The following is a 27957-nucleotide window of genomic DNA, read 5'->3' as shown; positions in this document are numbered from 1 at the left end:
CAGTCTGTATATAGAGCAGGCCCTAACAGATAATTTAGGTAATATGGATATTAACCCTCTCTTGACAGATGAGCCATAGGCCATAGATGCTATGTTGATCATCAATAAGGTTAGCGGAAAGATCTACTTCTTCCTCAGCTGTTTACAGAGAGCCACATCCTGTGTTAGTGTTGCTCCTGTCATTGTACAATTTTATGCTGGGTAAAGATGAAATGACCCCACCGCAGTATCATGGCAAAGATGCACTATCACCCTGCTTTGCAGTTCTTGCTTATGGGTAGCTGACTCAAATTTGCTTTCCTTAACACCACTTTGGTAGCACTGAAGGAAAATAATGAGTGTGATTGCATGACCCATTGCTTCGCTGTGGCTGTCTGTTATTTCCATGTGTCCTAAATAGGGTGTTACTTTCTTTGGAATGAAGACATGAAAGGTGGCCTGTACAGGACTGGGAAATCTTGGAGCGTCAGTATAGCTGATATGTTTTCTCATTGCTTTTCTTTGTCTGTTGTCATGGAGAATAGTCAGGGAGACTGAGAGGCTGTGGTAGAATTAAAAAAAATATGGTGTATAAAGGGGAAGAATACATGATGATTAAGCAGGAATCTGGGATTATTCATTCCTGGTAAAGCCACCCACAAATGTGTTGCTCAGGTCATCTCAGATAAGCACAAGATAAGCCCAAGAGTTACGATATGCAGTTCTGCACTCCGATATATGCTGCAAGGATAACTGGCTAGAGAATGCTTCAGCTCTTGTAAGTACTGGTGGCAGTGGTTTCTTGTGTTATTGTTTCCAGATGGTGTAGCTTTACTCACCTTTAATTTACCTGTGAGAAGAGGCATCAGATCCTTCAAGAAGAACATGAAAAGGGGTTTTGTTTTCCTCCAAAGCTGCCTGTTAGGTCCGGAGACTGCATTAGTAATGTTTCTAGCGTAGCTCTGCAGCGGATCAGGTAGTTACCCACTTTGCATAGCAACATTGTGGCCAAGCATATTAAACCATACATCACCTTATCCAGCCTTTGTCATCTGGAGGTTTCAAAATCTTCCTAAAAAATAGAGGGTGAATGTTTTTGTTCCCATGCTAGAGATGAAAAGGTTGAGGCCAAGAGAAGTAAAGTGCTTTGTCCACAGCCAGCCAGCCTGCCTGTGGAGGATTTACTCTAAAACCCAGACCTTATATTTCTGATGACCTCTTTCTCAGTCTCTGGTCTTCTGTTTTACTTTCATTTTCTGTGTGTTTACGTGGGATGAAATATGCACACTGATAATAAAAATATAATTCAATTATGTTATTTTTGCAGAGACTCAAAATTCTTATGTATGGCATGGCAAACTTCTGGTATTTTTATATCTTAGAGTTTGGATAATCTTCCAAGCTTGTGTGATTTATTTACCTTTCTTTAAAAGTATGAAACTCTTACTTATGTAGGGGGGAACTATGTTCTTCCGTACTAAAAAAAAAAAAAAAAAAAAAGAGCAGAAAATTATTTTTTTCTTTTTTTCAGGGATAGGGGTGCTTACAATATGCTAAGGGACAATAAAACACCTGCCATGCATTTTAATCACCCTATGTTTGTAAATCCCCCTCATGGAAGCATTAAAATGTTGGATTTCTAACTTTTATTTTTTAACTCTGAACACAGAATACGATTCAGGGAAGCAAAGTAGAAGCTGCCTGTGGGTGTGAAACAGGAAGCACTAGTAGACAGGCACATGTATAATAGTTAGATTTGCCCTGGTTCAACTCCACATACATCAATTCTAATTAACACGTTTTATGCTTCGGCTACTAACGTCCCTTCAGCAGTGAGTGGGTTATGCATTTCCATCCTGCATATACCACCAGCATCACCACCACGTCCTTCTCTAGCTTCCCCCTCCCCTTTCTAGACAAATGTTGCAACACAATCTGAAATTTCCTCTTTTCTTTCCTTCCTGCATTTCTTACAGGTTCCTTTGCGTCAGAAGACAAAAAAGAAAAGTCAAGGTAATGAGATATTTTTTTTTCTTTTCTCTTCCTCTTTTGTTATTTTCTTAGTATGTCTTGATCTTGGGAGGGTGAGGATTTTATACTGCTGCTCAGCTGGTGGAAGGCTGCTTTTTAACTCCACTGTTTCTTGAAGCAATTCTGAAAAAAATGACAACGTGCTGTTCTTTTGGACTAAATCCTTGTGGTATGTTAATTGTTTCAAAGCTGGAAATCAGTGAGGTAGAATCAGATGCATGCACACACACACACTGACGGTTTTCATGTACTTGGCATAATAGTTTTCCCTAGCTGACTTAAATAGATGTATTGTTTTTCAGTGCAGCTATGTGAAGAGGAATATATGCATGCTTCTCTTAAAAGGATTCAAGGATATATTTTTAATTCACAAAATAATCTTGTGTATGGTTATCTAAATGATAATTAGTATCTGCATTATCTATAGCTTACTATTTTGTTTCTGCACATGAGAATGGCTTTCAAAGGCATGTGTTACTGTCACAGCCGTTACAAAACGGAGTGAGTTCTAAGTATATTTTAAGATATGCTTGGATGACTTGTTAAGATCGCTAAGTAAGGTTGATATCTTTAATTGACAGCAACATCTTTCCTGGTAATGTACTTTTAAACAAGCAGAACACTGTATTTTTAATGGCACAGGGTTCTTCACAATGAGCCGACGGAGGATATCATGTAAGGAGCTGGGGCAAGCCGATTGCCAAGGATGGCTGTACAAAAAGAAGGAAAAAGGAGCTTTCATTGGCAACAAATGGAAAAAGTTCTGGTGCGTGCTGAAGGAGTCATCGCTCTATTGGTACAGCAGTCAGCTGGTGAGTACAGCGTCCATCCAGCCCCAGGGATGGATGAATGGCATTTGCTGGGACCGAGACTAGGGGAGCTGGGGTCACAGTTTAAATGCACCCTGGAGAAGTACTAATGACTGACTTTATTTCTCAGCCCTGACATTTCTTGTAATTTGGAAAGTGTCTATTTGAATGTGAAACATGCAGAAAACTGTGTTTTCTAGTTCAGTAAGTACTTGTGAAATGTTAACTTGCAGTCTGCTCTGCCCTTTGAAGAGCTGCTCTTCACAGGCTCTGCTGGCATTTGAATCTGGTAAAGGTTTTCCTGGGTCAGGCAGTTTGCTATCAAGGCTTGAAGCAGTACTGCTTCCTCGCTTCTAATTTGCTAAAATTTTAGAAGTCTCTCTCCTGCTTCTTTATTCATTCCCTTCCACACTAAGATTTATCTGTTTATTTGTTTGGTTTTGTTTGCCTCTCTTCCCTCTCCCTCCCCCCCTCCCCCCCCCCTTTTTTTTTCTTTCTTTTTTTCCCCTGTTTGAAATGGTAGGATTCTAGGTATGTGCACTGGCACTTTGTGATGATTTTATTCCTTGTTTGGCTGATGTCTCATCCATAGCATTGTGATTAAAGTCTCTCACGTTCTGCTGATTTTTAACTTCCTGCTCTGATGAGTCAATGCAGAAAGTCAAATTTGCAAGAGGACACAGTGTTTTGAATTCAAGGTCCAGCTTTCTGTTCAGGGGATGAGCTTTCCTCAGGACAGCTGGCATAGATAGCATTCCTCTTCCTGACAATCCAACCCAAATAGCCTACTCCACTTACAGTGTGAGTGGGAAATACTCCGAGACAAAGAACAGCAGGTCCTGGATTTATGTAATCAATTGAAAAAACTAGGAAGTAAAAACTGAAAAGGGGGAAAGAAATCATAGTGAGAAATTCAGAGTAACCCTGGAATCCCCTTTGTAGATCACTGTGCTCTGCATCTGGCAACTTCACTCTGCAGATGTGCTACCTGGGTTTTTAATGGAAGGTTATGGCTGAGTGTAAAGAGCCAACGGTTCCTAGGGAACAGCTGATTTTTATTACAGGCTGTTGCTACAGCAGAGAGAGTGTCTTGCGTGTCCTAGGAAGATTCTAACATAGTTATTCCCTTTACTCTCTTGCACTGCTATTTCTAAGAAAGCTTCTGTTGTATTATAATGATGCTGGCAAAGCCCAGAACTGGCGCATGCAGAACATTAGGGGATGCTAACAACAACATCAGGTGAAACTGAACAGATTCAGTGTGGAATTGCAAATGGTCATCAGGATTCCTAAATGCAAATGTGTTGCTGTGGAAATCAGGATGTCTCAAGCCCAGCAAAGGATGAAAGATTAAAAAAACAGAACTGTCTTAATTATTAGAGCATTTGAATAAATTCAATACAATTTGGATTTTTTTCACAGGATTATTTTTATTGCAATAATCCTTGTTAAAGCTCTTGCTGTCTCCTTCAAGTTACAAATAAAATTAAAAAAAATAAAAAAATATTAAAATATAAATTAAACAAATTTACCTATGGGGCAATGGACTCTGTCAGTGATTGTAGTGATACAACAAAGAGTAATGGTTTTAAATTAAAAGAGAGTAGGTGTGAGTAGATTTAGATTAGATATAAGGAGGAAATTCCTTACTCTGAGGGAGGTGAAGCACTGGAATAACTTGCCCAGAGAAGCTGTGGATGCCCCATCCCTGGAAATATTCAAGACCAGGTTAAATGGGGCTTTGAGCAATCTGGTCTAGTGGTCCCTGCCCATGGTGGGGGAGTTGGAACTGCGTGGTCTTTAAGGTCTCTTACAACTCAAACTGTTCTATGATTCTATGAAACAAATCTTTGTTCTGATAAAGAGTTTGTTTACCATTTTCTCTTCAGCTATGATTTTAACATGATAAAAACTTTAACAGACCTTTCTTAAATGACTTTTAAAAATGATATTAGATATTCTTTTTTAGGCAAAAATGAAAACAACTGTGCTGGTCATGGATTGTTATTTTTTTCGTGGGGTTGTGGTAGCCTGATTTAGCTTCCTTTCAAAACCAAGTTAAATACACACATAAAAAGTGAGAAAAGAATTAAGAAGAGTAGAAAAATAGGAGGAAAAAAAAAGAGTGTTTTTTCAATGCTTGCTGTAATTTGCTTGAAAGGCTTGGTCTGGTAGATACTCCTCAGTGGCGTTAATATCCTGCAAATCCATTGACCATTCTAAACCACTGCTTGTAGTTGTTCCTCTGGCCAAGCACTGTTAAGAAAAGTGAGCTGGATGGCTAGCGGGCATTTTAGACATGAGAATTGTTGGAAAGAAATTATTCTGAGGAGTAATCAACCTGAGAAGAAACAAAATGAGGCAAGATAAGGGAAATTTTGCATTCTGGAGAATGGGGGGGGGGGGGGGGGGGGGGGGGGGGATGGAGGAGAGAAGGTGCAAAGTTGTCCGCTTCCTTTACTTGAGTGGTCTGGCTAAAGTCCTCTCTCAGGATTCAGAGAAACCATGGTCATACAGATCCCAATGCTCCTATACAGCATTTGCCATGTGAATGAGCTTGTCATTTTAGTCCATGCCTCCTTTCCTATTGTCATTGACTGCCCCAAAATAAACAAGGTTGAAGAACAGGTAGCAGTCTCATTCAGATTCATTTCATATATTCTAAAGAGCTCATACAGCTTCAAAATACTTCTGGCTTATATCCGTCCTGACTTCTCACCTATCACAGTACTTCTCGTAAACGTGCTAGCTGGTAGAGCCTCTTTGCTTTCAACTTCTGCTGACTCCTCTACACTATTTTATGTTAAAAATCTGAAGTTTCTTTGGACAACTTAGAGTGCAACTTCTGCATAAATTTAGATTCAGGTAACATTTTCAGAATCACAATAACTATAGGGTGTTGAAAGGAGGGGAGGTGTCCTTTGCTAAAATATGCTTGCTTAAAATGATGAGACCAGAAACATGTTTAGTACCACCCCTGGAGTTACATCTGAGATGGATTTGACCAATTGTATTTTCACAGATATCTTCACCTTGGTATTTAGGAAGAAAAAATATCAGTAACATATTCACTGGCTTACTTGATATTTCTTTTTACTTCTGCACGTGGCCTGGCTTTAATACTTCCATCTTCAGTGGCATTAATCCTTGGTCACAACAGGGCATCCAACATGACAATAAAGTTTGTGTGTTTGTTGAAGGAGAAGGAGCCTTGCCTCTCCCACACTTGAGATGTCCCATGATGGGCTTCTTAGAGGCTGAAGTGAAAGGCAGTGATGGAGGACGGGGGCCGAGGTCAAATGAACTGGGTTATGCTGACTGCTTGTAGCTCTGCCTGACTGGTTTCGTTCTTGTGAGAAAAAAGTATGTTTTGTTAGTGGCCGTGTAGAAAATGCAGTCAGCCAGACGTTGGCAACTGTAACATAGCAACAGGGTGCTGGACCTAACCTTTTTTTTTTCTAGCAGAGCTGGAGAAAATAAGGAGTGGGTGGAATTTGTAACCGAATGCGCATTATCCCGAATTTGGGTAGGTAACCTCAGCTGACATCACGTTCTCAGTGAAGTCTGTCTTGAGGCTGCCTCCAAAGCTCTCGGAGTTTCTGTTGCTCAGGTTTAATTTGCCTTCAGGTCACTCCAGTTCTGGGTCTTTCACACCAGGCATATTGGAGGAGGCAATGTAGGACTCTCCGGTTGACATTTGCAGACAATTGTTCCTTCAGTTTAATGTAAAATGCCTTGTGAAAGTAACAGATCAAAAGGAAAAATAATAAAATACTGAGAATGGCCAGCAATCAGACACCTTAGCAGTCAAGCTTCTCACCTACTGAAAGCAAGCATGAACAGATAATCAAATCCAAATTAGCTTTTGAGTGGCTAGCTGAAGTATTGAGAGACAAAAGTTAGGGCACCTGTGGTCTCAGCACATTTGGACAGACTGCTCTGAAACATCTTCCCATATGTACTTGCTCTTGTTGTGACACACGGATATCATATGAGGCAGGGAAACTTTTTTTGTAGCACGGACATTCCCCCAGTCTGGGGAGGGAAAGCTGTTTGAAGTGGGGGTGGGGGTGGGGGGTGGGAAGAGGTTGGTTTTGCAATGGCAATAGAGAAAATTTCAGAAAATGAATTTGAGCAGTCAGACTTTCTGAGTTCATTCGGGATACCAAACTCTTTGGAGAGTTGTTCTCTCTTAATGTTTGCTTCCCTCTTTTCACTACTGTTCTCCTTAGTCATGTGTCTTGAAAATATGTTGAAGAGGACAGTGTGTGATCCTGCCATACCCTTTACCGGTTTTAGTTCTTTCCTGCCCCCTCATACCGAAACCTTTGAGGGAATCAGTACTTCTGCATATGAAGAGGGGTTCAGGGGGAAGATCGGCATGTATAATCCTGGGCTTCTGGCTCATACTGTGCTTGTTGCAGCTATGTGAATAATGTTGTCTGGAAAGGGACAGAGGGCTAAAAGCCTCTGTCTTGTTAGGCCTTTTGGATAGCTTGGTTGGTTTTCAAAGTAATGTTGAAATACAGTTTTACAGGATGTGTTAATGATGGTTGTCATGGGGATTAGGCTGAAAAGAAATGTAAGTATAAAATCAAAGGGTTTCAGGCTGTGATCTACTGTCACTATTTGTCTTTGTATTTTTTTCCCTGCATTCACTGCATTTAAATTGGTCCTCACTCCAAGACCTTTGCCAGGAACTGTATAATTGCAGTCTTTTAAAACAGGAATCTTTCACCTTTGAGTTATAGTAACTGCTTGCGTGCATGATATGAAGTCATTGATGTTGGCTGATTGTGTCAAGGGTTTCAGGGACCTCTGATCTAATATGCTACACAAATTATTCACAGCTCTACAGGTCACCCCACTGGAGTACTTGTCAGAGAGAAAAAAAACAAACACACACACACACAAAAACAAAACAAAAAACAAACAAACAAACAAACAAAAAAACAAAAAAACACTAAATAGGCTTGAGGACTGAACTGCTCCTCCAGCATCCCTGAGGTCTTCTGCAGGTAGTGCTTAAACACTGTGATGAAGCCATCAGGTGTAACTTGAGATGCAGAATGGAGCTGTCCTGCAATAACTGAATATTTTCATTTTACGGCACTATTTTTTTAACCTTTCTGCATTATTACATCCACTTTAAATATTGAGAAAGATCTATTACATGATTTACTAAACCTGCTAAAGTTATAAAATTTGTACTGTATTTTGAGAGGCAAGCTAAAAAGGGCATTAGCCTTTTTTTGTTGGGTTCCTTCAATATGTTTCATAAATATATTTGATTTTTTTTTGGACTAAATGGTTTTGTATGTATGTGTGTGAAGTGGTTGTTTTCTTTTTGCCCTCTGCATTTGCAGAGACAGTTTTTATTATTGAAAATATTTTCCCATAATTGAGCATAGCAAAAAAAGTGTAGATTTGTATGTTAGTCTAACTCATGTAAAAAACACAAGATGTAGCAACTTATTCTTTTAACCATCCTGATTAAATAGGATACAGGTCAAAGTCTCTGACTTTTTAGGGCTATTTTACAGCATTGCGCTAAAATCTTAAGGAAGCTTGAGTGAAATGGGGGAGTTAAATAATAGCATGTTTAAAATTACATTAGCAATAACATTTCAGAGAAAAGAAAATATTTAGGACTTCTATACATTTCTATTGTCTTAAAATGTCATTTTTATCCCAATGATGACCAAAATGATTTCCATATGTTCTGTTCCTCGTGTTTGTTTGGAATTCAGTTTGTTGACTGCAATGACATTCATTAGCTCATAATGTTTGGCTGTTAAGTTTTGTTTTCCTATTTTTTTTTCTTTCCTTTTTTTCTGATACTATAAAATGGAACTACATGTCCATCAACTGCATGTCCATGTTTTCTATTACACAGATGGCACATCTGAGTTGCAACCAATAGTGCATTAAAAACAACAAAAAGTTGTCCTAAAATTCACACCATTATCTTCCTTCCTTTCACTTGTACATAAAATGAAACATTAAAATTTTCTTGTAAATGAATATGAAATCACTGACAGAAATAATGTAAAGACAGAATGTGATGCATTGAACATCATATTCTACTAACTGGAACATGTCAGATACTGCATAAGATGAGATTTCTCTATAGTAAAACTGGTAAATGAAATCAAAGCCTACAGATCTGTCTCCTTGAGAAATTTAGAGACTGTTCCTTTAATTTACATAGTCATGGAATATATTAGTCCTTCAAGTTTAAGTTCCATCTCTGCATGAGCTGGAGCACTCCAGGTGAGTGTCCCCATGCTGAGTAAGAGCATCCTGTTGATTCAGTGGCCCAACATAATCTGAATGCTCAAATGCTTGTATAAAGTATTTATCTAATGCTTGGCTTTAATCTCCTCATGATTGTGCAGCATCCTAAACAATTTACAGGATGCTGTCTTGTCATCTAGACTAGTGCACCAATAGTAAAACTGGCTGAGTGGTGATAGCATTCATACATTCATAACATGTCAGCTCCCCCCCCCCCCCCCCCCCCCCCAACCAAACAAAAAACCAAAAACTAGTCACCCAGTCTCCCACGGGATGGTTTATTGTGGGTGAGAAGGTGGTTCAATATATTCCTTTTTCAAAGTGTCTTCTGGATCTCCTATTTTATTTTGTTTTGTTTTATATTATTTTTTATACTGGACACGATTGATACTACTAGAGAAGCCACTAGCATTGTAGAAGTTTCTTATCCAACAGTGTGTGCAATAACAGCTTTGATACCACATTAACAGTTTTTTTTAAGGTCAGTCTCTGGTGTTTATAGACTGATCTTGAGAATTTCAGTGTCCCTGCTGCACTTGGCCTAGTAAATGACCACTCTTTGTGGTACAGGAATGCAGGACAGTACATTTAGTATCTTCAGTACAATGCAGCCCGTGAACAGAGCTCCTCATTTACTCATCTCTGTATACTTGCTGTAGTATGAGGTAGAAATATTAGCTTAAGGTCTAATTGTTTGAAACACACATTTTAAAAACAAACGTTTTCTTTTTATCTTGTATTTTTTTTTAATCTTCTAATTATTTCTTTTTAATCAGTTATTACTATTGTCTCCATGATTTTAGTCTCACTAAATTCCAGTCTGGAATGGCAACAAAAGATCCCCAGACAGGCTCTGAACAAATCTGATAGGTACAAATATAAAAAGAGAAAGTTAAAAACCCACAATAACAAATAAGCATTTTTCTGTACAAATGAAGCCACATTGCAAAATCAAAGATTTTTCAGCTCAGATGCTGATGAACATTACTGTTTCTCGTGTACCAAAAGAAAATATTAAATAAATAAATAAATACCCCTTCCACTGCTTTTTTTGGTCTTGGAGCAGGCAAAACCATTTACTGGTGAAGATGTAAAATATAAACCTCTGATTTGAATATTTAATGCATGTAAACTAGAGGAATAATGGTTATATTGTGATTTACCGTATACAAAAGAACAGATATGCAGAGGTGCAGGGAAGCCGCCAACTGAAATATCCTTTCTGTATCCATATTTCAGTTCTAAGAGATTTATACTTTCAAACATTAAAGCTCAAAGACTTGTCTTGATGAACATCTTTTTATAGTCTTTTCATATTCATGCATAATATAGCTTGAGATGCTGTCAGTCATCTATCTCCATTTATTCTGTCTTTGTAATTATTGTGTATATTTTACCTGCTTTAATTCAGTGTACAATTTCAGAATTGTAATATGGCCAGGGATAAGACCTGGGAGCTGTAAATAATTGATTCAGGAATGAATGTTTTCTATATTTTGAAAAGTACATTTATCATTTTTTTCTGATGTTATATGCCAAAGGCTTTTGTCTGCTTTATTGATCCTCTTAGGAGCAGTCCTAGTCTCTTGCAGCTGATTGGGTAAATGTAGATAGATATAGTAAAAGAAATGTTTCAGCTGCGGGCAGGAAAAATGGGGATTTGGGGCCAACTGGTAACTTCAATATTGCTGAAGCCACTCTGGTACAGAGTCCATCTGACCTGGAACAGAGATGTTACTGCTCGGTAAATGCTCTCCCTTACAGAAAGGGGCAACTGTGTCTAAATAGTTTACTTGAAATGTCTGCCTGGCTTTTGCTACCTCCTGAACCATGGCAGAGAATTTTTGGAGGGAGTGATTGCTGGGTAGTCAAAATCATCTGGGTCTGGTTCACACAGTCTGCCAATGCAGCCCATCTGTGTGGGAACATCCCCTGGCTCTGGTACCTTCCCACCTCCTGGAGTGGGAGCAGCCCCTATTGCCTCTCTCTGCCTTGGTCATGTACAGGAGTAGATAGGTGACCCAACAAAATGGTCCATGTTACAATTACCCAGGGGAGACCCTCCTCCACCCTCCTTGGGTCATTTTGGGTAACGTTTGAATTCCTATTGCTACAGACATTTAGTTTTTGAATATGCATAGATCATTATATGTGTTGCTGTTAAGCATCTGTACAACAGACATGCATGCTGTATAATGGAACATATGCTTGCTTGTTTGAGCTTGCATGTAACAGACACACCAGAAATGATGATATAACTCTTATTCCTTCTCTCTTTAGTCACCCATCTCTTCTGGGTGACTTCTGATTTTAGAGCTGTTTTTAGATCTGAGGTTCAGTAGTTTCATTTTCCATGCTATGTGCACAAAGCTTGGCTGGTCTCTTTGTTGAACCAGGCTGTGTGATCATGGATGGCTGAAAAGGAATTGGGTTCCTCTACCTCCCTGCTACTTTTAGTCCTTGTTTGGTCCAAACCTAAATTTTGCCCTTGACAATTTTAGACTGGACTTGACTTATGACTTAATCATGAATCTTAGAAAAAGATATTCTGATTTTAAAGCAAATAAACAGCAACAACAAACAACTCTGAAGTGAGGAGGCAGGGGAATCTATCTCAGCACTCTTATATGAGCCGAGGATCTTTCCTTGTTCAGGTTCTGTGTTATTTGGAAGTTTACAACAAATCCTATGCTCACACTCTCTTGCTTACATAGACAGGAGTGTAAGCTCCTGAGCTTTCTTGCATCCAGGACTTGCACAAATAATAGCTTGCGTAGGAATAGTTCTTGTTTCCAAATATCAGCCAAAACTTTGGGTGTTAATGCATCCCCATGGTGATGAGAATATATTTTACAGTATAAAAAAGCTGTCAAAAACGAGCAGTTGTATGTTAAATAACGTTAAGCATTGGAGTCTGGTAGTTTACCAATTGGTTGATCTGATTTATTTATTCATTGCAGGCTGAAAAAGCAGAAGGATTTATCAGACTTCCAGACTTCAGTGTGGACCGAGCAACAGAATGCAAAAAAAAGCAGTAAGTTTATCTCTTAGCCCTGTTTTTGCATGATTTTTTTTTTTTTTAACAGTATTGCAAAGAGTTGGATCTCAGTAGTGCCTGACAATGGAGCTGTGGGGAGCTCTTCTTTGTTGTATAAATAATGGGATTTTAAATGTGTTACTGAAAGAGAACCATACAGTAAATATGCTTTTGAAAATTCTGTCAGATGTCCTCTACTAAAACTGCAATTAAAAAGTAAACCAGTATGCTTTTTTTTTGTTTTGTTTTGCTTAGTTTTTGGTCATTGCATTGATAAGTGTCAATCTATCTTAGATGCCTTCTCTTGGGTGGTGAGTTCAACAGTGATGCAAGTAATGCTGCTTCCCTTTCAGTTGGGACTATTCTTTAAACTGCTGTGGTGCAACTTAGGGCTGTACTTGGAGCCTCTGGTTGTGCAGGGAGTTAAAACCTTGTTTAGCAGAGTACACATCTAAAAATATTCTCTCCAAACTCCATGTGCAGCATTGACTTCCTGCTGCTTCTGAGCACACTTCAAGGGTTTGGAGGGGTGCTGCTGCTATTCAAAGTTATAAACCTCAGCATGATTTTTATTTTGTCCCTCAAGAGAAAACCTTATTTGTTCTGTTTGCATCCTGTTCTTAGCCATAGAAGTTCTTGAGATTAACTGTGCATTTGAATCCTCCAAAGAAAGGGGGGCAGAAATTTTGAATATGGGGAGCTCCAATTTGTTTTCTCAGAAGAATGGTGGTTGAGTCATTAAACACAGGACCAGGATAAAATGTTGCCCTTCACTTCCGTAACTGTTGACTGTCTGTGACTGGGAGGAAAATGCATGCTTGTCACTTACTGAATATGGGGTAAATAGGAGAGGACTCTGTTGGTCAAAAATAAAGTATGTCATCAACCTTCTAGACCCCTGGAAGTGTGACTAATACCAGAAGAGGAGAGAGGAAAAAAAAATGCGCTTGGTTTTAGGTTTTAATTGCTGCAGTTCATGATTGATAGTGACAAACTGGAAAGGGTGTTCTTCTGGTTATAGTCATTACACATTGAGGATACTGTTGGAATTGCTTTTTTCATGTAAAGAAAGCACATTTCCCTATAGGAAAGGTGCATGTAATTCAAAAGTAGCATTGTCTTAATGAGGTGACATACCATAGTCAGAACAGATCATGTACCAGTGGATATCTGCCAGTAAAAATAAGAAAAGTTGATGACTATTCTTTCATTCTGCATTTCCAGAATGTTTGAGTCGGCTATTTCAGTTTCCAGTGTCTTCCATCTTCCTTTGTTAAGTTGTTGATGATTATTATTATTATTTATTTTTAAATATAGACACAGTAGGCAGACAGAGATCACTGATGTTTACATATTTTTACATATTATATGTTTACATACTGCAATAAAGAATCAATTGGTTGGATTCACTGTCAATCATTTATGGCAGCTCCCACCTCTATGGACCCTGTTGTATTTTACTCAAGAGAGTCACTCTTGCACTTTGATAGAAGGTTGTGTGTTGTGGCAAAAGGATAAAAGGACTATGGGTGGATTCCTGAGATATGGGAAGCTTGCTTCCTAAAGGAACTCAAACCCGTGTGTTTCCCCCTGATATGCCTGCTATGACTGTCAAGGTATACTTCCAAGTATGTTCAGTAGTTGGTGAACCACCAAGTGGTTGATATCATTGGAACAGCATAAGTAAATTTCCCTTTTTCATTCCTCTTCTCCATTGGAAAAGACAGCTTCAAAACACTGTTAGTCTGCTAGAATGACATGTAAGAAATATACATTGGTTGGTATTTAGGTGAAAGTGTTTTTTCAAATTTGATGTTTCCTTCTCAAGGCAGTGTTAAGAACAAGCACACTGGGTCAGACCAAAGCAGTCTAACCTTGTATCCTGCCTTCTAAAGTGGCCCAAAGTGGGTGCCTAGCAAAGATTAAAGAAGAAAAACATATAGTGTTATTTCCTTAAAATGTTCTTTCAGACTTCAAACCATTTACTGATGAAGCTTCCTGAGTTAGAAGTATGTCAGTGTATTTACTAACTTATGGTAGATTTCCACCAGTTTGAAATTATTAGGACTGATTTAGCAGCACTCATGAGGGTACCCCTAACATCCTGAGGTGGAGTTGCAGAACATAATTGGTGGCATGTCAAGACCTGCATTTTGTTTGTGTCAAACCTGCCACCTAATTGCCTCTTTGGTACCTCCTAAAACTTGTCATGGAAACAACAGTGAAGAATCAGTCCCTATTCACCTGTTGCATGCCACGTGTGATTTTATTGTATTATATCTCATTTTTACCATCTGTTCTCTATGCTGTGGGATCTTAGTCTGATTAATCACCCACAGAATCTGCCTGATACCTTGGGTCATCCCTGTCACTTTCTCTGAACCTCTTTCAAGTTTGTTTATTTTTCTGAGCTGGGGAGAAGAATGAAACTGCACACTGTTTTCAAGATGTGGGCACACAACAAACTTATGGGGTTGCAAAATGAAAAACTTAGTTTTATTCCTTTTTACATCCTTTTTTAATTCCTATATTTTATATTCTCTGAATACTTTGTAGCCTCGGAAGAGCTAAAAATAATCTTGAGTTTTAAGGAACTAACTATATGGATGGATAAGCAGATCTGGATTAATATAGTAGAGTGAATAAATATTTTAAATAATTAATTCAGCTATTTTTTCTTACATAAACTAGTTTTCTTCATCTCTCTCTTATTTTTATTTTCTTAAAGTGCTATTAAGATCAGCCACCCACAGATCAAGACATTTTATTTTGCGGCAGAAAATGTTCTGGAAATGAACACGTAAGTAGGGAGCGACTGGCCATGTTTCATCCTGTCTCACATCTGAGAACACCCTGAAAGTTCATTCTCTTGCTGTTAAGCAGTTGTTGATGAAATTATTCTGGGTATTACCAAGTCTGTTTCTTTTCCTTTTTTTTTTCTTTTTTTTTTTCCCCCCGATCATTAAGTAGAAGGAAACTACTGTTATTTATTCACTAATGAAAGTTGGAATCGGAATCTCATTATTAGTGCAATTCTGATACTAGTCTTCCTGAAATTTGTAGATATAAATCCCTTTCCATTACAAAAGTGAACTAGCAAGCTCATCACCGTGGGAGAAGTGAAGGAGGAAAGGAAAGAGAGGGGAAAAGCATTACATAGTTTTGTTCCAGAAATGATCTAGTATTTGAATATAATATTGCTTGTTTTCAGAATAGCATGTCAATTAACAAGGAGGGTTAGAGCAATATAAATAGCTGCTTTTTAAATCTAAGCAAGCATTTAATTCCCTGGCAAACTATACTGCAGTTAAACAATTCTCATGCCAGGTTAGAAATTTTCTTTCCACGAATGTCTGTAGGAGCAATAATTCATTCATGTTTTTTTTTTTTTTCTTAAATGAAAGAAATAAAAATGGGTACTAATACTGCCATTTTAGAAACCATCAAGCTATCCGAAGTAGATATTACTTGCTATTGGTCCAGTTTGGGCCTATTTGTATATAGCTCATATTTTCCTTGTCTTTATTACTTCAGATTGCAGTCTGTTCACAATGCTATTGCATAAAAAGGCCAAAATTCAGATACAAAGCAATAAAATTTAAATGGGAAGAGAGCTCCTCTGATAGATAATTCAAGATTTTAATCATGGCTGTACTAGTGACCTTTGTGTTTCTTCATAGAGCATTGACTGTTCTTCCCCTCTATAAGCAAGAGACCTCAAAACTATTCACCACAACATGAAAGGAGAGATGCTGAGAAAATGTGTGAGACCTTCTGAAATGGCTATAGAGACAGAAATGTACTGTAGTACAGCAGTGTACATGCATAGATATTTACTCATAAATCTGTACTCTGTAGGTATATACATGTAAATATAGATGTAAAAATGTGTTGCCCTTTGTAACTTGGAGAAGTCCAGAGGCTGCTGGTGGGGAAATAACCATCTATATCTATATGGCTGCATTTCCTACAAGAGCTCCTCAGCACAGTAACAGGTTCTTGAGGCAGGTGGTCTGAGGAGGACTGAGAATGGAGGACTGCTGGCCAGAAATACTTCTGTAGAGAAAGTGACTGTGTCTGAGAGAGAAGAGGAAAGGATGTAGGGGGAAGGTAAAGGAAAAAGTAGAGCTAATGGGGGACATATGAGTGTTAACAGCCAGTTTGGAGCCCAGCTGGAAATTCTCAGTGTCTTAATGACACTTCGGAAATGTTTAGTCTCATGTGAGTGAGTGATTGAAATCTACACAGGTGTCCCAGCTCTTATACCCCAGAATGATTTTCTTCAAAATCCACTTCTGGAGTAAATTTCATTTTGGCTTAAAGCTAGGTAGCCTAGTGTTAGAGCAGCTTGCAATGTACTGCACTAGTCCTAATTCCTCGCTGTTGTAACTGATGATGTTTTGCTTGGCAAAGTATAAAATACATGCATTTAATACAGAGAGTACACGCATACTCACGCATATGTCGAAACAGACTAAAAGACATCTGTTCGCTTGGCTCCAGTCCCACACATACATATGCGTGTGAGTGGTTCCACTGAACTCACTGGGGCATTCGTGTGTGTCGAGTTACTTGTGTGCATAAATGCTTGATAGATCGTGACCTTTTGCAACTCTTCATGCATGTATATCTATTAAGTCAATGGTGGGTTTATTAGTATAGTCATTTGCTTCATTCATTTAGCATATATTTGCCATAGTAGTGCACATATGAAAAGCAGATTTGTGCTGGCTAGCTCCATGAACTTACCTGGCCAAAATGTACTCAATTACTGGTGTCTGACCTTGTATTTAATGAATTCCTGGATTTCTTAGCAATTTTTTTTTTGTTTAGATTTTTTTTTTTGAATAAAAAAAAATCATTCTCTTACAATTAGCTGCTACAAGAAAGTCATTAATCCACTCTTATAGAAATGGCACTTTTTTCCCTTTGTTATGTAGCTCTATTATTTATATGACAGTCTAAAAATCCAGTTATGGTGCTACTGATCTAACAGACAAATTCTCATTGCTTCAGTAGAATCAAGATCCAACATGATGTTTTCTCTGAGTCATGAATCTTAATTCGTGACCTTCTTACATTCCTTATTTAGGCCTTGAGCTTTAATTTGAAGGGCTTGAGCTTTTTTAGTTCTTAGTTTTGTTAAAACCTGGATAGATCTGAATGACTTATAAGCAAGCATAGTATACGAAAAAAATATAACCAGGGATTTTTTTTTAACACTAGAAAAATACAGCTACCTACGAAGAGAAATAAATTTAAAGAAAAAAGAAAAAAAAGGAAAAAAGAAAAAAAGAAAAACCAAAACCAGAAAAAAACAACCCACAGTTAATAGCTTAAAGCAACACGGGAAGTGAGACTTACTAAAAACAAAAGTAATAGGGAGTTGAACAAAGCAGTATGTGATGGTCAGAAAGTCTAGTTTTAAATGGTTTAGATTCTTAGGCTGTGCAATGATAGCTTTGGCCAGGGCAGCTGACATCATCTTGTATGGCTCCTATGCCTTTTGCTTTACCATGGGTGAAATATAACACCTCAACAGTGGGACTAAGCCACTGACATTGTGTTATAGCACTAATACTTGACTTCCAGAAATGCAACTCTTTCTTCACCAGTAGTGGTGGTTTTGTTTTGTTTTGTTTTGTTTTTCAATTTCAGGAAGAGAAAATGTCCCAGGCAACTAGTCCTGCTCACCATATACGGTCTGAGAAGAGCATAAGGGCTATAAAACTGGGACTGTCAACCTGTGAACAGCTTGCTGTTGTACCTGATGGACAGTGGTTCAGAAATCCATGCACAGAAAAATAAAGTTCTAGGTAGTCTATTGCATATTACAAAGTGGGCCTGTGAGCTGTTCAGTGCATTTCTCCTCTTGGCAACTGAGCCCTCCACAGTTGATACAAGGAATGGGAATGTTAGCATCCAGGTAACTGGTGCCTTTCTAGAAAATTCTTTGAGATACAGAAACTGACATTCAGACTTGGGGTTAAAGAAAATAGTCGTGGTAATGTGGAACACATCTGAAAAGTGAGAAACTGTGTCAAAACAGCATGCAAGTATTGTTAACGATGTATTCTCTCTGTTCTGAACATAGGTGGCTAAGCAAGCTGGGGATGGCTGTAGACCCTCAGGCACCCAATGGGAAGAATGAAGAAGGTATGTTTCTAATCTTGGTTTTAGTGTGTAACTACAGAATGTCCTTCACAGTTTTTGATGGGCTGAATTTTTGTCAGATCTTTCCTTTCTTTCAAATTGTCACCTTGGGTCTGTCTGCCTATTGAGCTCAGCAACACCACACTGGCACAGCACAAAGTAGCCATAATGAAAGATATGCTGGTGAGATGTAGCATCACTGAAAGATGCTTGCTGTTCTTGCGAGTGATGTGTAACTACCATCTGGCAGTTTGCTGGCTTGCTAAGCCTACAAAGAACATAGAGAAACATCTGTGCTACTCTGGATTTAGAGCTGGTAAGGTATATGAGAGCAATTGTGCAAAATTTCTAGCTTGGTCACATCTTGTGCAATGTAGATCTGTCCCTCACATCTTCTCCATTTCTGGGGGTTTCAACAGCATTAATATTGGGTGGTGGTGGTTGTACTGAAGTCTACGATTTTCTTCACAGTCAAGCCCAAAAGTTAATTGTGGAATGAATAATTTTTAAAGTTCCATAGCAATTCATTTATTGTTTTAATTTGTACAATGACATAACAGTACTTTTTGGTGGGAGGATACCTGCAGTCAAATCATGAATCTAGGTAGATAAAGAACAAAGAAAGTCCCTTGTTGGAGTGCTTGTTAAAGCTGCTGTGTGAGGATGTGCACGTTGGGAACTGATTTAAAATGAGAAGCGCTGTGGGTAGTATTGTGTTAGCAAACCAGGGGCGGACTCTGACCTAAGGAATATATATCTTCTTCTGGGCTTTTGACCCTCCTTATTTTTGTTTGTTTGTTTGTTTTGTTTGAGAACAGGTTGTGAAGGAACAGGCATTATGAAGAAGAAAATGGTGTTTAGAGTAATATGAATCGTGCTTAGGTGATGCAGCCTATTTTGTCTAAGCACTGAAATGCTCCTCTGTACATTCCTTCTACTATTTCCCAGAATGAGGTTGTGGTTTATGTCCGGGCTTCAGACTTGTAATGATGTTATTGATTTGCCTCATCTAGCTCTATTTTTACTCTGCCATAAGAAGCAGCTTTGTACTGATAAACACAGATACCACTGATTTCTGGTCATACAGCAAAACTCATAATTTTATTTGTTTTCAATTCATGGCTCCTATTTTGTTCTTGTCAGGAGACTTTATAATTCCTATACCCTTGCACTCTACCAAAATGTTTTTGTCCTCTTTGAACCTAATTTTGCATAAAAAACAATCTGTGATAATTAGTGTAAGGGGCTGCATTCAGTATCATATTGCACAGCAAGGCCTGCATAGATAATTGCACCTGGGGAGGAGGTATCCAAACATTGTCCATGCAAAGGAAGAGTTTGTTTGTTTGGTGAAAGTGATCAAAGTACTATACAGAAAAACAAATACATTTTTTTTAAAGCCTGTCCTGGTTCCAGTTAGGACAGAGTTAATTTTCCTCATAGTAGCTGGTAGGGTGCTATGTTTTGGATTAGGATGAGAAGAGCGCTGATAACATGCTGATGTTTTAATTGTTGCAGAGCAGTGTTTACACCAGGCCAAGGACTTTTCAGCTTCTTGCTCTGTCCTGCCAGCGAGCAGGCTAGGGGTGCAGCAGGAGCTGGGAGGGGACAGACCCAGGACAGCTGACCCAAAGTGGCCAAAGGGGTATTCCATACCATCTGACGTCATGCTAAACAATATATAGGGGTGGCTACCCGGGGTGGGGGGGGCCGGCTGCTCGGGAATAGGCTGGGCATCGGTCAGCGGGTGGTGAGCAAATGCATTGTGCATCACTTGTTTCTTACACATTATTATTACTATTATCATTATCACTATTATTATTATTGTTATTATTATATTCCTGTCTTAATAAACTGTCTTTATCTCAACTCACAGGCTTCACTTTCCCGTTTCTCTCCCCCATCCCAAAGAGGGAGGAGGGAGGGTGGGCGAACGGCTGTGTGGTGTTTAGCTGCCAGCCGGGTTAAACCACAACAAAGCCTCAGAAACTGTAGTGGATTGGTTGCATTGGCTGAGTTGATAGTTATAAAACTTGACACAAAATTATGACCAACTAATATTAATAAAAACAAAACACAGCAGAAAGATTACAAAATAATTTATCAAAAACTTCTGCAGCAGATTATCTAATTATCCTGGAATGAACATAACATAGCCAAGATTTCTTCAGTTTTTGAAGCTGGTGGGCCATCTCCCCTTAAAGAAAAGGGGCTCTGATTTGGGTGATCAAACACCCGTTTATCTTTCCGTGTGTTTTGTCACACGTGCTCCAGCATCTGTCATGAGTGGGGTTCAGAGCCCCATTGATACCCCTCTGTGGATGTGCCCTTGCAGAAGCACTGCTACATCCTGCATCTCAAAAAATACTGCCATTACTGACAGTCACTTCTGCTCCCAGCAACCTGATTTGCCCCTCTTTCACATATTGTAACTCTTCAGGAGGGTCTTTAGTGTATCAGAAACAGCTGTTTTGTTTTGTTTGTTTGTTTTGTTTTGTTTTGTTTTCCCAGTTCTTCTGCGTGCCTGAAAGGGGAGCCATAGAAAAATAAGCTCTTTACCAAGAGTAATTCAAGAATGCATTCACAGAGCTTTAGAATTTGATATGGGCTGTACTGCAGCCAGTCCTCAGTGCTAAGATATGCCAGCAAGTATTTTCAGTAAACAGAATTGCAGCTATGCTATTAAAAATCCTATAGTTCTGCAAAGAGTACTGGGAGAAAGCTTCACTTTGTTATCGTCTTAGAAATCTCTCCCTCATATAAAATTGCTCTCCTACAACATTTTTTTTTCCTTTCTCCTCTTGCACTGTGGTTATTAACCCGCCAAAATTACATGCATGAAAAGTAAGTGTGCCAGTATTAATTTAGTTAACAGATGTGGTAATCACAGCCGATTGGATAATAATGTGGGTCTGGAAAGCTGGTACATGCTGGGATATTTAGTAGAGGGAAGTGATCTGGTCCATTATTTATAACCAGGCCCTGAGAATATGATCCAGCAACTTGCTGCCTCCCTTTGTGTCTCATTTTATCAATGATTAGCACTTCATGTAATCCATTGTTAAAAAGCATCTGAGAAGTGTTGGAAAATACCTCCACCTGCTACACATGTAGTTAAATCATGTGCCTGCCTCTCTACCTCCCAAGAGTTACTGGGGCTCTATCAGCTTGCTTTTTACTTGAAAAGAAAAAGATGAGTGGGGTGTATAGTCGTAGAGTCCTGTGTCTATGTTTATTGCTAGCTCAGCAAGTGTACTCCTGTGCCATGTGGCATGCTGGTGTGAGCTACTGTGTGGTGACAGAAGTCCCCTGAGAGTGCTTTATGGTTTTCAAAGTACCATACGAGCAATCTGTTTTTTCGAAAATCATAGCCAAAGCCTGTTGCCAGCTTCAAGACAACTTGCTGGTTACAGAGTCTATGGGACAGCATGGGCTACTTGCAACAGGTCTCCCTAAATTATGCACAGGTGATGCAGCCTTTCTTTTAAAGGTTTTTAAGGGAGGAAAGAAGAACCCAAATTTATTCGTGAGGCTATCTACTGCACTGCCACCTAGTGTTTTTTGTTTGTTTTGTTTTTACTTAAATGGATAATTAAAATAATAAGAGAAGGCTGCTATGAAGCAATGGAGTATTACCATAAGTGGGTTAATTTTCAGTGTCATAGGCACTGGCATGTTACAATATGGTCCTCAGACCTCTTGGTGACCTTCGATGACCACAGTACCGTGAGGAATAAATGAATGTTGTTTTAACACCTTGTTTTTGCTCATTTTCCATGTCTGCCTCAGAATGCTATAGTGAAAGTGAACACGATGATCCAGAAATAACAGACACGCCACCTCCCCCCTACATGGCCCAGTCACAACCTCCTCAGTTGGTAAGTGTTACTCTAATTAGCTTTATTTGGTAGTTGGTTGGAACAAATCTTTCACCAGGTGGTGGGCCATTGGCTAATAACCTAAACCAGAGGCTGGAGACATCCACTCTGTGTGTCTGAGATGTGGATGCACCAGCTGTGACGGTCCCTGCCCTGTGATGTTCCCTGCAGTTATTGTTGCCTGTGCTGTTAAGAGCTGTACACCAACAATAATGTCTCCTTCTGAAGGAGGCATATTTACTTTCTTTGAGAAAGAAAGGTGTCACTTTACCTCATACACGTGATGAGTCTTTTCGTCATGGGATTTTTAACACACTACTGTAACCTAGTTTTTCACAATACTCTTCTTCCTTTTTTTTTTTTTTTAAATCCAATCCAAAATCTTCTTTCTTTTTGTGACCCTGGTAACATCATCCAACAGATTTGCATTTATTTACTCAAGTGAGCTGTTCTTAAGTCTGCTGAATTTGAAGCTGCTTTTGTGCCAGTGAGGAGAAGTGAAGAGAAAGAGGCATCTTCTAACAGTAATAAAATCAGTTACTTTCCTGTACCTCTGAGAAAGAGATTATAAAAAAGAAAGCAGCCATCCTCCCTAAATTTACTCTGTTTTTCTCCCTTGCTGTGAAACATTTGTCCAGGATATTCCCTCCTGCCTAGCTTCTTTGCATAAATTAGAATAAGTTGTATGCACCTTCATGTGTCTAATAATATTGCCTCTCCTATTTAATAGCCACTTATTGCCCTATTAATCTTGTTTTACTATTGATGTTCTTCACGGTGATCTCATCTCCACTTATATGCACTTCAAGGTACGAGGTTTACCTAATTCTGTGTTTGGAAATGAGTAATCCAGTTGGGGATGGTAATACAGCTGAAATATGAAATCCTGAGTTCAAGCCTTTCCCTTCCCTAGCTGAAAGTTAATATCTAGTGGTAAGTGGTAATATGCTTGTTGCCAAATTATCTTATTACATCTCATGGTTGAATAAAAAATGCAACAACTACTTTGTTGGTGTGACCCAGGCTCCTGTACTGACACCTTGAAATGACACCCAATAACTGGGGTGGTCAGATAGGCAGTGAAGCAGGAACAAATCTGAAAAATATAGATGAGCTGGAGCAGCTTGCGTGGTCACAGTCAATAATAAAAGGAGATGTCATGCACAGAGCTGCCTGTCCAGCAATCTTTAATTAGCTCACATAAAGCTGGGAACGTATGTCACACTGTCACCTATTTGCCTCTGCCTGTTTCAGTCAGATAAGTCAGTCTTCACTTCCTCTCCTAAAACAGTTGTGCAGCATTAATCACCGTGAAACAACCCACCTGGCACTCAGGGGATGCGTGGCGTTCACTGCTGTATAAAATGGGATTCTTTATTGCCTGTATTAACTGAAAGTTAAATGTGGCCAAGTGGCTATAAATATTGGAGAAAATAGAAACCTTGACAATACATCTCCAGGAGTTATTCTGGGCCGAAGGCCGATAATGAAGCGTCTTGAATTTTATGCCTCAGTGGCTTGCCTTTAAGAGGCGGTAGATGTCTTTCCCGTCTGCTCACCTCTGAGCAAATGCCGGCATTTTTCCAGATGACGAGTTTTAAACAGGTGCTATTTTTTTTAGTTTTCTGTTTTTCTGGCTTCCTGCTGCTTGTCAGCCTGTTGCTGCAGAGGCGATCTCCGGTTGTCTTCCTCCCATATGCTCTTCTTGAGTGCTGGCCTCAATGTTTTAGCAGGGGACACGTGGGACGCAGGGAAAAGTGCAGGTGCTGAGAGGTCTTGTTTCCTCAGCCTTTCCTCTTGAAGGTTGTCTTCCCTCCAGCCTCTACCTCTATCTGCAGATTTCCCTTCTCCTCACCTCCATCTAAAACTCCCTTCCCCATGGACAAAGGTTAGTGTCTCCTCAGCAAATTAATCAACTTTTCACCTCAAGAGCTGCCACTGGAAAAAGCTCCAGCTGCCACTGCTCTGCCCTATGCTCAGATTGCTCATGTGGTGGGTAGGGAGCTGTTAGGTGCTGTCAGAGCTGCATTTAACTACAAATCAGAGTCTTTTTTTAACTATCTGATATACTCCCCCCCACTCCCTTCAGATAATTACTGGAGGAAGAAAACCTCTGGAAAGACTATGGAAGCACTGTGTTTGCTGGGAAGCGAATTCTAGGAGTGGAGCTCTTGTTTGTTTCAGGGAAGACTGGTTAAATGTTGCTTACTGTCTGTTCATTTGCTGTGGAGTTTTTGAACCAAATTATGAGGACCCAAACAAGTAATGGGTTTGGGTTGGCACGGTGGGGGTACACCTTGTTCGGATGGCCTGCTTGAATCTTTTCCAACTTCTCCAAGTGCTACTCAGACCACTATCAAGAATGAAGAATGCCACAGGGACTTAGTTGGGGTTTATTTTTATTTTTATTATTTTTAAGTTGTACGATCATCTCCCAAGTGCCAAAGGCATTTTCCAAAATAGAAATTAGAATCTATGGACATTTTGGAAAACCAAATATATGCTGGCTAGCAGGAAGACCTCCACACTTGAAATCAATACCAGATTGGAAAATATTAGTCTGGAAAATAACAGCCACCCGGGTGCAGTCTCTGTTACATGTTAGATCAGCAAACATTTTGCTGTAATTCTTGCACAAAGTTTCAGTTGCTCTGCTGACCCAGATTGTTTTGGAACTTGAAAAGCAAGAGTAGTGATTATGAGATTTCTATGTTTATGAGTGCTTGTGGGTATTGTTGAAGAAAAAGCAAGTGAAGAACAAATAAATTTTGACATCTGTAGGACAAAAGCTTAACTGACCATCTGCATTCATTTCTCCACATGTGAATAGATTTATTACTCAAAAATCAACAGCTATATTGAGTTAATAGATTGCAGCAATCCCAAAAGAGCAGTTGAGGTGTTTTGTGGTGATAATTTTTTCTCTAAAAAATGCCTGGAGACTCATTGATCTCCAATGGAATCCTTATGATCTCCTAGCCCAAGCATCTACTTTTTAAAATGTCCCCAAATAGAGATTTATTGTTATGTACATGAATGCAAAACTTCCAAAGGAAGCACCCTAGTACTTTAGGTAAACATTTGTCATGCCAAGAAAAAATATATATTCATATGTAGAGAAAGAAATACATTCTGGTAGTCTGCTTCATTCTCACACAAATTTTTTATTCATTGCAAAATGAAAATAAAAACAAAAATATATTCCACTCAGTGAGATACAGTTTTCATGTCAGCAGCACTTTCTTTTGTATGGACAAATGCCAGAAAAATAGAGGTGAGATGTAACATCTTCCTCTCAAGTCTTTAAATAATTGAAATTAGACCATCAGCAACATGAGCAACAGCTTTCACTTTTTTTTTTTTTTTTTTTTTTTTAGTTTTTCTGCTTGTCTGTACAAACACTTCAACAATTTGTCTTTGTTATATGATATCTTAGACAGATAAAGTGCTTCAGGTCATCTGTATTCCCAAGGGCTTTTTTGTTATTCACACATATAGTTTATGGCAGCATCACCTTGTCCTTTGCTTTAGGGTGAATTTGTAAAGGTTTCATTTTTAAAAACAAATATGCACCTAGAACACAATGTTGTACTTGTAACAGGGATATAAATAAGGTCCGGTCCTGCAGTGTTTGTAACAGTCTTGGAGGAATGACTTTGAAAATTTACAAAAATGAAGAAAGTGCTGCAAACAAATGGTGACCCACAGTCTCCTCATCTTATGAACTAATTAGTAGTTGCTGGATTAGAAACACAGGAAGGCAATCTTACATTTCTTAATGTAAAAGGGAAGTAGTATTACAGTAACACTGAATTGCAGAAATTTGTACAGCATAATCCAAAAAATTGTCACTCTTGTTTTAGTTTATATGAATACATCTTCATTCTAGTTTACCAGTGGATTATTAATAGGTATTCCAGACTAGTCTCTCTTTTGTGTTTGGAGCTCCTCCGGGTTTCCCTAGCAACACCATTTCAGTATTTTTCAGTGCTTCCAGTTTAGTTATCATCTATTTCAGTCCTTACAGAGATCTATTCTGCATATGTATTGAGAATACAAACTTTCCAGAATCGTGGTCCATCAAGTCTGGTATTCTGATTCTGACTCTGTCCAGTAACAGATGATTTGCAGAATGAATAAATTTCTGCTGTAACGATGCAAGAAATCTGGCTTTTATATTACGTCTCATTGTGGTTTCTGCTAGGGGCTGCAATCTGAAGAATTATCTCCCCATGCCTTCAGTTGCTTTGTTTATTATTGTTAATTAATCTTCTGGGTATTTGTGCAGATATTTGTGTGTTTGTGTGTGTATTACTTGTGCATCTGACTCTTTCTCGATTCATCTTTTCAGTGGAGTTTGGTGATTAGGAAGCAGAGTAGTGTTAGTTCTTGTATGAGCTTGTATGGTGACCAGACAATCGTACAGCTCAGCCAATGCAAATGCCTAGTGTAGACAAATGTAAGCATATATTTGCTCATCTGGGAAGCTACATACCTCTCAAGACTTTTTCTTCTCTCAATCTTTCTTTATATGTAATTGTGCATCTATTGCACCCTCTCTTGTTCACCTCCTAGTTCCTGAGGATGACTGTTAGTTGTCACTGAGTCTGCTCTCTCTAGTTGTATGAACTCATGTTGAGGCAGGGTGACAAGTACAGCATGGAGAGCCCTAAGATATGCTGATTTCTGATGTGTCTTTAGTGAAGTTTGAGTCCCTTTTCAGTCTCATGTGCTCAAGCATGAATCTTGGCAGGTGAATGAGCAGCATAAATCTTGCACCATCAACCTTTTCATGCCCTTTGCCCCATGGCTGCCTGCTTTTTCTTTTTATCACTAACTTGCCAACATATTACCTGTCGGCCTTCTTGGCATGGTGAATGATTAGTCCCCAGAATGCACTGGGCAAAATTGCTTTGGCTGCTGAGAAGATCACTTCAGTGCTGCTTCAAAGCTGCTTGGGCCGTCTGTCTGTGGCTATGACATTGATGGATTTATTGAATGCTTCAAGACAGCTTCATGTTCAATGGCTAAGTCAGGGTTTCACTTCTTCACTCTTGATTAGACTAATAAAGTGAGTAGAAAGAAAAGAGTGAAAATAACAGTGAGACCTAGCATGGAAGGCTGCATTCAACATGGTATTTTTTCTTGTTCTGTTGTTTCTAAGCCTTGTAAGCTTTCAACTTGTTTTACCTCTAGCTTCCTTGTGACATAGTTTCTGAAGTTACTGCTCTGTGAGAGATTGGTTACCTTACTTCAGGCTTGCTTGGATGGATAATCAATCACATTACATCAATTTTTGGTTACTTTGCATTTCAGCTCCATATCTATTGGGTATAGAGCCTAGAAAGAAGAATAACTTGGAATAACTTTTTTTTTTTTTTTTTTCTCCCATTTGTTTCTGGAAAGCAGGATCAACAGAAGTCCTCTTTGACCTCGACTCTGTCAAGTGAAGCATCTTGCTCTCTCTCATCTCCTGAAAGCACTTTGAACTCCCAAGAGTCATCATCTTCCTTGACGTCCAAAGTAGTTTATTCTGAGAGGCAGTCCTGGCTTGATATTGTTAACAGCTCAGCTGTGGAAGAGGGTGATCAGCCTTTAACCTTCTGTGTGCAGATTCACTCTGATGAGCAACCAGAAGTAGACTGTGGAGAAGCAGGAGAAAGCCAGATCTGGCCCAGTAGTGGATCCCAAAACACTTTTTTAGGTCTGGATACACATTGCCTAACTGTGCCAGATGCAACAGGACAGAAATCACCAGCCAAAGGTGAGCTAA

The 27957-nt window shown here is 39.0% G+C and overlaps 1 protein-coding gene across 10 annotated transcripts in view; it reads left to right on the top strand.

Annotated features, from left to right (window-relative positions):
• The window catches only part of IPCEF1 (interaction protein for cytohesin exchange factors 1), an 88637-nt gene that overhangs the window by 46145 nt on the left and 14535 nt on the right, over window positions 1-27957 (top strand). For 5 of the 10 annotated variants that reach the window (XM_066994209.1, XM_048076895.2, XM_066994208.1 and 2 more), the window contains 7 exons: window positions 1956-1992; window positions 2653-2822; window positions 12077-12150; window positions 14882-14953; window positions 18248-18309; window positions 22096-22184; window positions 27591-27948. In XM_066994209.1, coding sequence (XP_066850310.1) covers window positions 1956-1992; window positions 2653-2822; window positions 12077-12150; window positions 14882-14953; window positions 18248-18309; window positions 22096-22184; window positions 27591-27948 — 862 coding nt within the window. Of the gene's footprint in view, window positions 1-523; window positions 758-1794; window positions 1812-1955; window positions 1993-2026; window positions 2180-2652; window positions 2823-12076; window positions 12151-14881; window positions 14954-18247; window positions 18310-22095; window positions 22185-27590; window positions 27949-27957 lie in introns of those variants that run through there. The other 5 variants (XM_013178261.3, XM_013178262.3, XM_066994210.1 and 2 more) reach the window with 5 other exon arrangements.

This window comes from Anser cygnoides, chromosome 3, assembly GCF_040182565.1.
Source record: "Anser cygnoides isolate HZ-2024a breed goose chromosome 3, Taihu_goose_T2T_genome, whole genome shotgun sequence".
Taxonomy (NCBI): Eukaryota; Metazoa; Chordata; class Aves; order Anseriformes; family Anatidae; genus Anser; species Anser cygnoides.
The sequence above is the reverse complement of the archived record's forward strand: the minus strand, read 5'-3'. Positions and strand labels throughout refer to the sequence as shown.